Source organism: Esox lucius, chromosome 20 (assembly GCF_011004845.1).
Source record: "Esox lucius isolate fEsoLuc1 chromosome 20, fEsoLuc1.pri, whole genome shotgun sequence".
NCBI lineage: Eukaryota > Metazoa > Chordata > Actinopteri > Esociformes > Esocidae > Esox > Esox lucius.
The window spans coordinates 10,193,199-10,207,754 of NC_047588.1; the positions used below are offsets into that span (position 1 = coordinate 10,193,199).

The 14,556-nt window shown below is 40.2% G+C and overlaps 1 protein-coding gene across 2 annotated transcripts in view; it reads right to left on the reverse strand.

Moving 5' to 3' along the window:
- Positions 1 to 14,556, reverse strand: part of myom3 (myomesin 3) — an 85,939-nt gene that overhangs the window by 43,453 nt on the left and 27,930 nt on the right. The window contains exons 3-8 of one of the 2 annotated variants that reach the window (XM_010885349.3): positions 11,584 to 11,688; positions 3,455 to 3,611; positions 3,190 to 3,347; positions 2,421 to 2,513; positions 987 to 1,075; positions 287 to 328 (exon numbers count right to left, since the gene is read on the reverse strand). In XM_010885349.3, the coding sequence (XP_010883651.2) occupies positions 287 to 328; positions 987 to 1,075; positions 2,421 to 2,513; positions 3,190 to 3,347; positions 3,455 to 3,611; positions 11,584 to 11,688 (644 nt within the window). The remainder of the gene's footprint in view (positions 1 to 286; positions 329 to 986; positions 1,076 to 2,420; positions 2,514 to 3,189; positions 3,348 to 3,454; positions 3,612 to 11,583; positions 11,689 to 14,556) is intronic. The other variant, XM_034289141.1, reaches the window with a different exon arrangement.

Below are 14,556 nucleotides of genomic sequence, written 5' to 3' on the forward strand. Positions count from 1 at the left end.
AGTCGGACGCCCTCTCTCTTCCTGAGTAATGTGCAGGTGGACATTAGATGAACACACATGCTAGCTATTACACAAACATGCAAACTCTAAACATATATTTCCACAACTCACAAACAACCACTCGCCATCCAACCTAGCCCTGTATCCAGTCAGCCAGAACAAACGCAGCAAGACCTCCGAGTTGTGTCTTCAAAGACTCAGTCTTAGGCAAGGACAGGAGTGGAAACTTCAAAAGGAGGCAGATAAATTATAAGGGAACACTTTCGTTAGGCTTTGTAAAACCAACCTGTCCAGGATCGCTCGACTCGGGCCTCGGTTCCTTGATATGCTGAATCACCGTGTGGGGGAACAAGGAGGAGACAGAGACAAAGAGAGGAAAAGGTCGATGTTTTGCAATCGAAGGAAAGCGTGGGAAATATGGATGACAGGGGAATAGAAGCCCTCGGACCCTTGAAGTGCCTCATTACTTCCTCACCATCTAATTGATCTACGAGGGGAAGGAGAGGCGGCTGGCTCAGGACTGTCATTAAAAATCAGAGGAAACTATGAATCTCGAAACGTTAATATAAACCCTTTTGTCATCAGCGTTGTGGTGGGCTTGACAACTGGCCCATAGCTTTCGTGGACATTAGGCTGCCTATAGGTTTTTAAGGAGTTACAGTGAGATATAAAACACGTTTCGTCAGTCATAATGGCAGGGAACATTTTGCACTAATCAGTTCTTCGGTATTGAACCTCAGTCCCGGTAGATGAATACTATCCCTAGAGACAGCAGCTGGCTGACTAACTGAAAATAATTGGATTAGATGAATGGTGATTTAGATTCTATAGAAGTTAGTGTTCCCCTAAGTTGTCTTGCATTAGTATAACAAGTGTGAACAAGAATGGAGCAGGAACCTTAGGAGAAATCTGTGTGTATAATGCCCATCTCAAGACATTCACAAGTACAGTACATGGAAGTTTTGTCAAGGTCAGCAACTACTTACAGTTGACCACCAATGTAGCAACAGTAGTAGCTTCACCCAGAGAACTCTTGGCTACCGCCTTGTACACTCCAGCATCCTCAGCTGAGCACCTGGGTGTAGGAGAGATGATGACTCATGTTTGCAAGGCCATTTTGGCTTCAGGCTGAGCCTGAAGCTCATTCAAAATACATGTCAACATTCTCATGTATTTCACACTCATATTCACTCAGAGAAGGACACAGTGTGAATGAGAAATAATATCAATCTAACGTTTAATTTGGTGAAAATTGTTCAATGAAAGAAAAAACTAATTTTCTTCAAAAACATGAAACCGTGAAAATCCTATGAACAAAATATTGAATTGATGTATACTTCGATTAAGATTTTACATTTTAAAGATAATCTTTGTCTTATTGGTAACAGGATGAAAATGTGGGTGATTGTCATCCTGTTTCGGTGCAGTATATGTACAGCTCCGGAATAAATGAAGAGACCACTGCACCTTTTTATTTCCTTTCCTAAAAAGTTGAAAAGGAATGTTTTGAGTGAGGAACAGAAGCTTTCAATTTGCAGTGGTCTCTTAATTTTAACCCTTCTGTTCCTCACTCAAAACCTTCCTCTTTGACTTTTTTGGAAAGGAAAGAAAAAGGTGCAGAGGTCTCTTACATTTTTCCGGAGCTGTATGAGGTGACACAGGCTAAACTCCCTAGGTCATCCATCAACATTGGAGAGACGAGTGACCACACAAGTGAAATGAGACAGCAAATGGCTATGTAAAGACTGGTACACTCACTGAAAATACCCATATCCACTGTTAGGGCAATCATTTAGAAAAGTGAAACGGCTGGAGCTGTGATGAACCTGCCTGGAAGAGGACACATGAATTTCACCCCCACAATCGGGTCTATTAGTTTGCATTGACATGTAGTCTCCCCATAATCCATTTAGACACAGGAAGGACTATCTCCCCACACTAAAACCACATTTTCTATGTGGATTAGTTATTACCATTCAAGCTGGTAAGATGAAGGGAGGAGACAAGTCGTGTCACTGTTTAGAAATTAGACTTCTAAACATCATAGACAAGGTTCTAAATAGTGCATTGACATTGATCGAAAGCATAACCAAAACCCCATGAAAAGTGTTCCCTGACCATAGAATCAAACTACCTAAATCCCATTGAAAACCTGTGGGTTGAGGTGAGGAGGAGTCCGCAATAATTGTCATGTCATTTTTTTGAATGAAATACTGACTTTTTGATGACAACATACTTTCATGAACAATTTTCATTAAATTAAAGGCTCAATTCACGTTTTTTTCTTTCTTCTTCACAGCCTTATTTATACATATTGACCGAGAATGTCAAGGATTCTGGAGGGCATAGTGTATACATTTATACATATACAGTGCCGTATTTTTATATTTACACTGCTGCATTTTAAAATCCTTTGTCACCTTCTAATTTCTAGTGAGTTGAGACCAAACGTTTGCTTCAGACTATAGTTCCAGGGACGTCCACCGGCTCTAAGGGGCACCTCGTTCTTGTACCTGGGAAGGAGAGGATTCATTTAAATGGCCAGAGGTCAGCTAAAAACATTTTTTGGATGAAAGTTAAACAGGGCAGCTCTTGTGCTTTACATGTTTAATGCCACTTGTGTATTATACTAATTTATCCCCCTCAACAGTAAGTATGATTCCTTCAGACTCTCATTGGAATGCATGTGTCCCATCTGGAAGTGTTAAACCCATGAGCCACAGGTAATCTGGTCCACGTTTCTGTCAATGTTCAAGTCATGCTCAAAACATATTCTTTTCATCAGCTAGTCTCTTTAGCTCTTCAGATTTTAGTGCATCTGGTTATTGAGAAGGTCAGTTCCACACATTGCCTGAGGTTGTACTGAAACAAAGCAATTATCTTCACAATAATACCAGGAGCATTTTTCTGTTCTGCTTACATTTTTATAGTCGTTGGGTTTCTATGTCTAATCTGTTTGAGGTCCTAGTTGGCTGTGTAGTATTAGCCTAGAAGTTAGCTAAGTGTGCTTCAATAGCTTAGCCTACAATTGCAACTGTATTGTTGTAAAACCAACTGGAAGGCAGGCGGATGTTAGCCAGCTAAATCCACACAAAACATGTGTAGCACATGATAAGCCTATTGTAACCTACAATGCTATTGTCTTCAGGCTGTCAATGGAGGTCATAATCCTGGAGTCTGTGTGCTCACCAGGTGACCAGTGGGGGTGGACAGCCCAGAACGGTGCAGGACAGCGTGACCCCCATGCCCTCCCACACGGTATGTGCTCTCAGAGGTATAGGAAAGTCCGGGGCCTTCTTTCTGAGGTCCTCCAGATACTTCAGGTGGATGGAAGCCTTATGCTCAGCCTGTGACACAAACATTCATGTCTCAGCTTTTCAATTGCATACGTAGACATGAGACAAGGAAACGTTTTCCAGTGAGCATCGTTGGACAGAACAGCAGGGATTCTTACCTGTCTGCGCAGGGCCACGCGGTCGCACCGACGACGCATGTAACGCTGTTCCCTGAGCACCTCAATCTCCACTTTCTCAGCTTCGTTCCCAAACAGGGTCCACTTCTGTCCTCTCAGTACCTGCTCATCTGCTGCCGTGGTGTCCATCAAGAGCTCCCTACAGGGCCCAGAGCACCAAGAGATTCTCCGTTAGAATGGCGGACCAATAGGTCAACACCGTCCAGGTTTGTGGGGTAAGTGATCAAATATGGTTGCCTTGTTTTTTTTTGCGTTCTAGCTATTTCTTATGGCAACTTGGGCACCTATGAGCTGAATCAAGGAAGAAGGCCAGAGAATGATTTTGGTCGAATCGTTCTTGTTAAACAAACAATGGGGAAAAAAAATATTTGAGAGATCCAAAAAGTGTGTCTGTAGATGCTCTACAGATTATCTACTGACCATAAGAAACTTCTGCTAACTGTAACGTTTATCATAACCTTAACCCTTACCCCAAACCTTACTTTAAACCTAACCTTAGCAAGCAGTTGCTTTCTAACAGATCATTTCTTGAAGGTTTGTTGATAGTATTACTATCTATAGAACACCTACCTGGAAGGGTGGACCCTCAAAATTAAGTGTAACCAAACATTGGGATGAGAATCAGAAGGGCATTGGGTACTCTTCAAAAGATATGTATCTCAGCATCAAATGTTCCTTGTCTGCTGGGAGTTGTTGTGATTAAACAGGGCCTAAACACTAATTAAATATAAAAAAACAGAAAAGGTTCTTGGTCACTGTCAAGGTTTCCTGAACAACGTGCCTCTGCTGGTTATCATATTAGTGACAGTGATAGGGCAGGTGAAGGGACTTTACATTTAAGATGAACTGTTGAATTGAGGCATAATTTCAGCCAATTGTCTGTTTTGTGTTCTACGACATCCAGTGTTTTACTACTTCATCCAATTGGGTAATGCCTCAGCATTTCATATTACATATTGCAAATTCAATTTCTAATATATTAAAGGAATTTGGGGAGGTCCCAGGTATGCACCTTTAACTGATATGTAAAATGTGAATATTTAATTTCTCCAAAGGTCACTGATAATGTAATATTAGTGCAGGTAATGTAGGTTTGACAACACCATTGTGTAACACTTCAGTAGAATTTCTCAGAAGGCTGATCAGGCCTCCTCCTAACATCCAAGGGCAGAAACAAGACAATGAACAACAAATGCTGTTGTCAAGGGAACACGGCAGCTTCTCCGAGGTAATCATTTAACTGTGTGGATGTCCTTGAATGAAGAAGGAGAAAAGGACAACCTGGGACAACGCATCAACCGTGGAGGAAAATAAATCACACAGCTCTAGTCGGACTCGGATTTAAGTAACAACACAATTGCAATTGTTTGCTAGCACAGCACCCACCTTTGAAAAATATCTTGACAGTACATTGTCCAGGTCGACAATTGGATGCATTCGTGAGTTAGCCTTGTAAAATGTAGTGTCATGTCATTTAAAGTGCTTCAGATGTAGCCATCTACAGGTCTACATTAATACAACCCAGAACACACAACAGAACATAAAACCAGACATATTCAAAATATACAATTATAACTTCAGAAGCTATTACAAATAGATTTTGCTTGGTTCCAGAGTAATGTACAAGGAGGGGAATTACTGCTTTATATAAAACATTAAAATATATACTGTATGTTTTTTAACCAAAATTGTATTGTAAAACCCCAAAGGCATACAGTTTGAGTTCAAGCGGCTGATGAGCTGTAGCTCTACATGAACCCCCAGTGTCATTCCCCTGGTTCTAATGTGATGCTGATAGACTTATACTCAGTTATTCACTTTGATTGGCTCAGTATTCACTCTTAATTCAGGTCACACTGCCTGGTGGCCCATTACTCCCTAAGCAGGCCCTGGTCAAGAGCTCCAACTGCCTTTTATCACAACCAAACTTAGGTTCTCCCTAATCTCCAGAGTGTTTATCTTGGTGTCTCAGTGCTTGACTGACTGACAGGGATAGTGCTCTTAGACTGGTAACAGGATCACACACAAACGCATTGCATCACACTTGCACTCTTAAAATCCAGTTGCATTCACTCAAAGTGTACATGCACAATTGTAAAAGTGTGCTTGTGATCATCCTTTCTCACAGATGCTCACTCTCAGTCACACATACCCAGACACACTGACAAGTAATACAAAATAATGTGGGATAGAGGGTTTTTGGTGGCATATGTACACACATTTGAGTAAATCATATTGGGGGAGAACAATCACATATTCAGATTTTTCACATTTGGTGTATGTAAAATAACATCACAACAGAAATATCATGTCTTTGGAATACTACAGAGAAATTTCACAAATTTTTCCATGATTTGGAAACACGGTTTCTATGCTAGCCCCAAAACCTGTGGAATAGAACATCGACACAGTGTAAATAGGGACAGTTTTATGGCCGTGCAGAGCTTAATCAATGAATCACATTTATTTTATAAAGTCCTTTTTACAACAGCAGTTGTAACAAAGTGTTTATAAAGATACTCAGCCTAAAATTCCAAAAAAGCAAGTAACAACAAGAAGTTGCTTCACATTGGCTAGAAAATGTCCCTAGTTGGGTCAGAACCTAGAAAGGAACGTTGAGAAGAGTCAGGCCCCTGAGGGATGGACAGACCTCTTATTAAAAGACATTGTGTCTCTGTATAATTTGATTGAAAATGAAACCATTACTTTGGTTTATTAGCTTGGGTTCATATATGGAACTGGCCAGGCTGCCACTGTTGAAAGAAACCCAGGCTGCCCAGGGTGAAAGTAGTTTTGTTCAAAGCTATGACTTTTCTTTAGTCATACATTTCAGTGCAAGACATTGTACACAATTCCCCTGTAATGCATAGTAAATGGGTTTTAAATCAGAAACTTGATGAGGAAATTGATATTCACATGTGAATGCAAATGTTTTCTATAATGACACAAATGCATGCACACACACATGCTCGTACACACCGAGCAATCCACAGATCCATCTGAAACTGTCGTGTTTAGGCTTACTCTGCAAGGTGGACATTTCCAGGTCATTTCACGGTGTGGAAGTGTACTCATCTCCAAACAAAAGAGATAAATCCTTTGAATCATCCAAACTGAGTTTACATACCGAACTGAATTTCCATTCTACTCCCAATGTTTACAAAAAATGAAAAAATGTAGAGGTAAGACAATTCACACGTCAATCATCTTCTCACACTTCTAATTGGGGGTTAGAGACCAAAAAATACAGCATTGTGTTCACATTGTTAGAATCAAAACAAATGTCATGCCAATCCTGTATCCTAGGATATTTGTTCAGGTCTCCCAGAAATAGACTCCACAAATCTGTGAAGGGGTTTGGAATCCATTCCTATTCCCAACAACCTTCTAAGAGGATTTAATGATTTCTGTCTTTTCTGGTCCTGAATCTCTCCTCTCTCCTCAAAAAAGCCCCTTTCTACCCCACTCCTCTCCTGGGAGAAAGTGCTTTGGATTTCCAGGCAGCAAATATGCTTTGGAAGCGAGAACCGCCATGCTAATGTCAGAGGTAAAAGGATTACTAGGTGGAGGAATGAAAAGGTGAGCACCGGGTTTTGAATAAGAGCTAATCATGTTAGCGTTCTGAGGCCAGGTTGGCACTCAACTTGGTGGCAGGACAAGAGTGCATGTAAGATCATGCCACTTCATCGCCAGCAAGATGCGTGCATGGCGGTCACGTCTGCAGGTCTGAGTTCTATTACTGCTGTCAGATGCATGGAATTTTTTTCCTCTCCTACTCTCTGTATCAACTTTCCTTTTCACGTTCACTCTTCTCCTGTGTCTATCTATCTTCCTGCTGACACTTGTCCTCTTTCTAAAGTAGAAAAGCTCCTCTCCACTCAATCTCTATTCATCACTGCCAGTGATGTGCCAGACAGCTTCTCAAACTTTCTTGGCTTTCTTGTGTGAGATGAACTAGAGATTAAAGCAACTGAGTAAGGTACTGTATATGTTAAGCAGTGTTAAACCAAGTGTATTATCGCGTCATGGTTAATATTGCTTTGATATGGTCATTTTTCTATAGATTCGTATATGTGCAATTGTTTTCTCAATTTATTAACCTAGTTTCTATTGGTTAACACACAGCAGTTACACCACATAGACAGTGTCCAATATCTATATCATGACATGACATAGGATTTGTACGTTTATACGTTATACGGTTAATACATTGTAAGTATTAACCCCCATTTGCACATTTTATTGTGTTACAACATTAAATCCAAACTGATCAAATTATGATTTTTTCCACTGATCAACACAAAAAAACTTTCATTATATCAAAGTGAAAAATAAATAAAATCTCCAAATTATTTTTATATCCAAATTATTTAAAAATACAAAACAGAAAATAATTGATTGCATAGGTATTCACCCCATTTAGTCAATATTTGGTAGAAAGCTGTGGCATCAATTACAGCCATTAATCCATTTCAGTGTTTTCAGTGTTTTCCCTTATTATATTTAGAGCGGCACCCTGCCTCTGATAAATTGTGATGTGCTGCCCCAGAAAAACTGAATATTTGTATATTTATAAATTTTTTTGTTTTCACCAAGCTGAGCTCAGTTTATCATTGCGCAAAGTTTACTATCGCACAAGCATCAGAAGAGAGGAACAATGTCCTGCACCTGACGTTCGGAGTATCAATCTAGCGAGTGAGGTCAAAGAGACCTAACTGGATGTGCATGCACACATTTGTTTTGAACTGTCAGTACATTTCTGGGACATTGATATAAATGAAGTAGCCATCATCTGAACGACAGCCATAGATAAGAAACTAGCTAGCTAGCCAAATGTCACAAAACAACTATCATAGCTATAATAGATTAGCTTCATGCAGGCAACATTGCATGTTGAGAAAAAAAGTAGGGGAAAAACTGCATTTGGTGTCTCTACCAGCTTTGCACATTTGGACTCAATTTTTGTAGATTTTCCTTTGCAAAATTGCTGAAGCTCCTTCAAGTTGGATTGGGACCTTTGGATGAACCACAATTTTCATCCACTCTAGGATATTAACCTTTCAGTGTGGCTTTCGCTGTATGTTGTGGGTCATTGTCTTGTTGGAAGATAATTCTTCTCCCACTATGCTTCACAGTAGGGATGGTTCTCAGGATTATGTGCAATGTTAGGCTTGCACCACACATAGCACTTAGTATTGAGGCCAAAAAGCTCTGTTTTGATCTCATCCGACCATAGAATGTTGTTCCACTTGGTCTCAGAGTCTCTCACATGATTTCTGTCAAACTCGAGACGAGATTTGATGAGATTTGTTTTCTTTTTGCCACTCTCCTATATAGGCCACTTTGGTTAAGCAGCCAGGCTATTATCTCAGTATGCTCAGAGTCTCCCTGCACAGCCATGGAAGTCTGTAACTCCTTTGGAGTTGCCATAGGCCTCTTGGAGTTCTGCCTGACTAGTACCTTTCTTGCCTGGATACTCAGGACGGCCTGTTCTTGTCTGATTCACAGTCGTGCCACATTCTGGACTTTGTAAATAATACCCTTTACTGTGCTCTGGGGGATATCCAATGCCTTGATTGGTACTTTAGAAGAATATTTTTCTGGATTCACTTTGAATGTTTTTTCATCTTCATGTTGTTGTTTTTGTTAAGAATTGTAGTAATCATTGCACTTGTCTCCCAGATACAGTTGAATTTAACATAACATCATGTGAAACACCTTGGTGGCTTTGATTGACTTCTAAAGACAGTTGTTTGCCCCACAGCTCATACAGGTGCGTCATAACAAAGGAGGTGAATACCTATGCAATCAATAATTTTCATTTTTTTTTTATATATTTCGATCTCATTTCACTCTAGCAACTGGTAGCTAGGGTGCTGACAAAGCTAACAGAGGTCATCAGGTGAGTAGATCCTTGCGGTGACCAACAAAACTTCCTGGCTGGAGGAGTAGCGTGGGAAAAAGGCTGAATGGATCAGTGCTGATGCCTTTGAGAAAAGCTTGCTGCGATCTGTAATGCATTTTGCACATACTGGCACTTGGTTTGAGCTCAGACGGTAGTGCAATTAGCTTCTCTTTCAGACATGTATTCACACTGGCCATTCTCAGCACAAAACGCTACGCAGAACATGAGTTTTGCATGCGTGCATTAAATACAAATCCCCCCACCCTCTTCACTTTTACTAGAAGTTTCTTCTAAAATGTTCTTATTGGCTCAGAGGTCGTGATTGGCATCTAGCGACTAGGCCAATCGCTAAAGGCTAAGCCCTATCTGTGGGTGGTAAACCAAACCCAGCATGAGCACAGCATGAGGTGAGTTGAACAGAGGTAAGACGAACGGCAAATGATTTAAAGGCCTACAATCGCTTCAGTGTGTCCTCAGCTTTAATTCTTCCAAATCTGTTGGGAGATGTTGTGATGAGACAGAGCCATAGATGATATTGGACATGAGAAGTATATATTAAATATTAATATATACTTATAAATAATAAAAATTATTCCAATGAATTAATAGTAACTATATCGAGGAATTGTGTTACGAGACAAAACATTCCTCCTTCGCCTTCACTGTGACCTCAATCTGTTCTGGAATCATGTTTATTTTTTATTGTTTTACTTCCTCAACCAAAACAACTGGTTGTTAAATCCCCATGCATGTAAAATAATCAGGACAGACATTACATTAAAGATGCACCACCCTAAGTAATTACATTTAGAATCCACCTATGTGCCTTCTTCTCATCTTCCTCTCCACTCATTGGTCATTGTTCATTAATAACCTCTCAACTAAATTGTCTTATCCGTGATGATTGTTTGGTTTAATGGCACAACACATAAATGTCTTGAGCCCGGATATAATTTCATAGGTGTTTTTAATGACAGTGAAGAAGAGTGGATGAGGAACAGAACAACCATAACTGCCATCTGGTTTTATTGACAGTCTCTGACGATTCCAAAGGATGGCCTGGGAACTCAAGGCCCTGTGCCAGTGGAACTTGACCTTTTCATCTGTCGTATGGCTGCTGGAGTGGTTGGATGAGGAGATTGCTTTAGCTTTCCAAGGCGCGCCACTGTTTTTCTTAGCTGGCGTTCCTTACTTAGAGGCCTGAAGTATGAATCATACAGATAGTTTTCGACAGAGTCAGAGATCACACAGAGCCATGCTCTGAGTGTATTTCTTATTTTATTGGCTGGAACGGTGAGAGCGTAACAGGAAGAGTACGACAGAGTGCACAGCGGGTCAGATTCCATCCCCTGCAAGTAGCTTGTGAACATGTTCCAGAGGCAGCAATAAAGACCACTAGACCACCCTAGGCCACACTTATGGTCTACTTTACAGAGGAGAGTGGAGCCTGAGAACAATAACAGGCAAGGATGAATCACAATCACATGTTCCGCAGCAATTCAAGTGCTGGACAGGAAGATTGTTCTCTCTCACATCTATCTTTGCCACTAATCTGACACATTGTTTTATTAATAAAATGGATTTATATTAGCTCAGCTGACAGTGCTCTTGTTGGAATTAAGTATAGTATTTCATCCCTTTTCAGTACATGACACATTGACATGTTGAATCCATGTTGGACTCAGAAAGGCTGTTGATTAATTCCCTGGTGTTCTGTGACCAAATTGCACTCTTTGCCCTCATGTGTCAATGTATGTAAATGATGAAAGAGTTTTTGCAAGATTAGCGTCAATTAGTTTTCTTTTCTGTGTTGTTATGAGAAAACTTTCTGAGCAGGCACGTGCACAGGTAAGGTTCAACTTGTGCAGAGCAAATGCCACTGTATCTATCTTTTTTATTTTTCAAATTTTGCAGACACTGTCAATTCATCTTAAGAAACCTAGATGGGCCAACCACAAAAGTACAGTTTATTCAATAAAATTCCTATCAGCAAAGTGTGTGCTAGAATGAAGACATCATTTAAAAATAAAGTGTGAGCGTTAGTTCACAAAACTCAACAGTAGTCAAGGACCACAGGGTCGTAGTGGATGCAAGCTTAACCTGGAGAGCTCCTGTCATATAGGCCATTCTCAGACAAGGCATAGTACAGTGACAGTAATGTAAAGTGTACCTCCCCATACGCCCTGATTCATTTGTATTTCCGTACCATGTCCTACTGCGTGGGAAATTGCCAATGTTCAGTAGCTCCTTGACAGACATCAAATCACCGGGGATGATGGGATAGAACTCGGAGTAGGACGCCTCCTCATCACTTCAGCATCACAGGGACATGGAAAAAAGAACACATTGCACATTAAATTAATTGGGATTATCTAATACAATTGTCAATGGATCATGAGCAAAAACAATACATCATGGGCTATTTATAGCGTTGATGGAGTTAATGGACAGGATTCATGTTCGTATCTGAAACAGGATTGGTAAAGGTTTTTATGAGACCAGTAGTTATAATCTTCAGCCTGCTTAATTACAATAGTGCTGCTATTCTGCATTTGGCCACCAGGGGAGGCTACCCATCCAGAGGGTGTTCAGCTCACAGTCTTCCTTAATAGTACAAAGAAACTAAATCAACCTTTAACCTTTTTATGTTATAGTTATTATATTAGTAAGCACTGAAAAGGGACTTCCTATTTTTTGTTTTATTATGACACTCAGCAGTTATCAAAAAGACTATGCCTATCAGATGATTCAATTCTTGACAGGCTATGGTTGACCCACTCAGTTTGACAAGAAAACAGCCAAAACGGTTAAGAACAGCTCATCTCCTGTAATTTCAGCGTTCAGTGTTTTAACCTTATTTTATTTTTACTGAACATGCAAGCGGCGAAAACAATATGAGACCCGTTAGCGAAAAAACTTGGATGTTTTTTTTAGACTCATCTCTACAGCACGGTTTATAATTAGGTGTAGCCTGGCCCGGGGGCGTGAAGGTGACCAGTAGGCTTGTACTGTCCACCCTTGCTGTCTTGCCAGGTGGGCTCTCGTCGCCACTGGGATGCCCTCCCTCCATTGCCATTCAGGGGAAGAGTCACTGGCTTGTTGTTGACTCTCTGTTGCGCACTTGTGCAATTGGGCTGTACGCTCCTAGCAATACTCGGCCCTCATTCAAGGGGGTTACGGTTGGTGGGTGTCCCTTTGGTTGATGCCTGGCAATGTGGTTGGATTGATTTCCTGCCTGTTGGGCCCTGTCCGGGGCCTCCCCCGGGTAGGGCCACAGTGTCACCAGACCCCCCCGTCTCAGTTCCAAGGTGTTATGCTGCTATATTATTGTGCTGGGGGATGTACTACTAACTTTTCTCAGTCTCCTCCAGTTTTAAATTTTAGAAGGAGATGAGGTCCTGGTCCACACCTGCGGATTACCTGGTTTAGGGGGCCCGTGGCTGTCCCTGTCCTTGTCCACCTGGTCATACTTCTGACCTAGTCTAAAATCAAATAGTCTCTGGATTTAGCCCAGAGAAATGTATTTATTATTCCAATTGGACTCTAAATATCTCACCCGGCACAGCCAGAAGAGGACTGGTCACCCCTCTGAGCCTGGGTCCTCTCTAGGTTTCTTCCTAAAATTCGACCTTCTTAGGGAGTTTTTCCTAGCCACTGAAATTCAACACTACTGTTGTTTGCTCCTTGGGGTTTAAGGCCGGGTGTCTCTGTAAAGCACTTTGTGACAACTGCTGTTGTAAAAAGGGCTTTATAAATAAATTTGATTGATTGATTGATGTTTTTTTCTTTAAATGAAAACAGATATGTAAAAGAAACATTCTTGACCAAAATGTTAAAAAAATTGTAAGCAAAACAAAAAGGCAGGACCCCCATAACTCAGCATTAACCCATCATAACAAACAAAAACACAATGCACACGACAGCGTTCATCATAAAATGAGTACCAGACAGACATACCGTAAACGATTCCCTAATCACAACAAATTATGATCATCTGAAAGAACTTTGACAAAATACCAAAACTAGACTTCTTCAAATCTCTGTTTAATTTCTATATTAAATATTTATTATAATATATTTGTGCACAGTTTTGTCTTAAAATGTTTAAGTGACCAAATTACTGGTTTGGTAACATATTTGTAGTATATATTACTATAGTATATATTACTTGCATATATTACTATAGTATATATTACATGCATATATTACTATAGTATTTATTACTTGCATATGTTACTATAGTATATATTAATACTATATATTACTATAGTCTATACTAATAGTATATATTACTATAGTATATCATAATAGTGTATATGCCTATAGTGTATATTAATAGTATGTATGCCTATAGTATATATTAATAGTATATCAGGTGCAGAAACTGCTTTCTCAGGTTTTGCGCATCATGATGAACCTCTAACCATCCATGTTAAATATCCCGTTTGTATGTCAGGTTTTTATGGACCATGAAACCAGCCTGCAAAACAACCACCAAGCCAGTAACTACTGCCGATGTGACGTATCTGGTTGACATAGGTGTTCCCATGTCGGGTCCTTGCCACACTGAAATTCAGTCAGAAAATGATGTGGATGACCTGTTTTCTCTCAACTGAGCGGAATGTGATAATCATATGCTGCCTTCTGTTCTGCCAGATCTGTTCCGCTTGGTTGCTCATTTTAAACCCATGTGATTTGTGAGGAGGAACAATCAGCCAATGTTAAGACCTCTGAGTTGTAATCATTTGGCTGCTAACATAAGAAAACTGAATTTAGCAGAAGGGACATGACTACCTTCACAAAGGTCTCACACCGATTATTGAAGGAGTTGGGGGCAGGACGGATGTTGTTCTGCTGCAATTTCATACGACCCCGCGCAAAAGAAATGAAGCATGCTGTGGATATAAAAAGTCTACACACCCCTAAAATGACAGGTTCTTGTGATGTAAAAGAATGAGACAAAGATAAATCATGTCAAGAACTTGTTCATCCTAGAAAATGTTCATCTTAGATTCATCCTAGATTCAATGTAACCTATAACGTGAACAATTCAATTGAAAAACAAACAGAAATCTTTGAGGGGGAAAAATAAAAAACTCACAATAATGTGTGAGAACAAATGGTATGTGCTTGTGATGTCATTGTGTGGCAGTGCCAAAAAAAAAATCATCCTAGATGG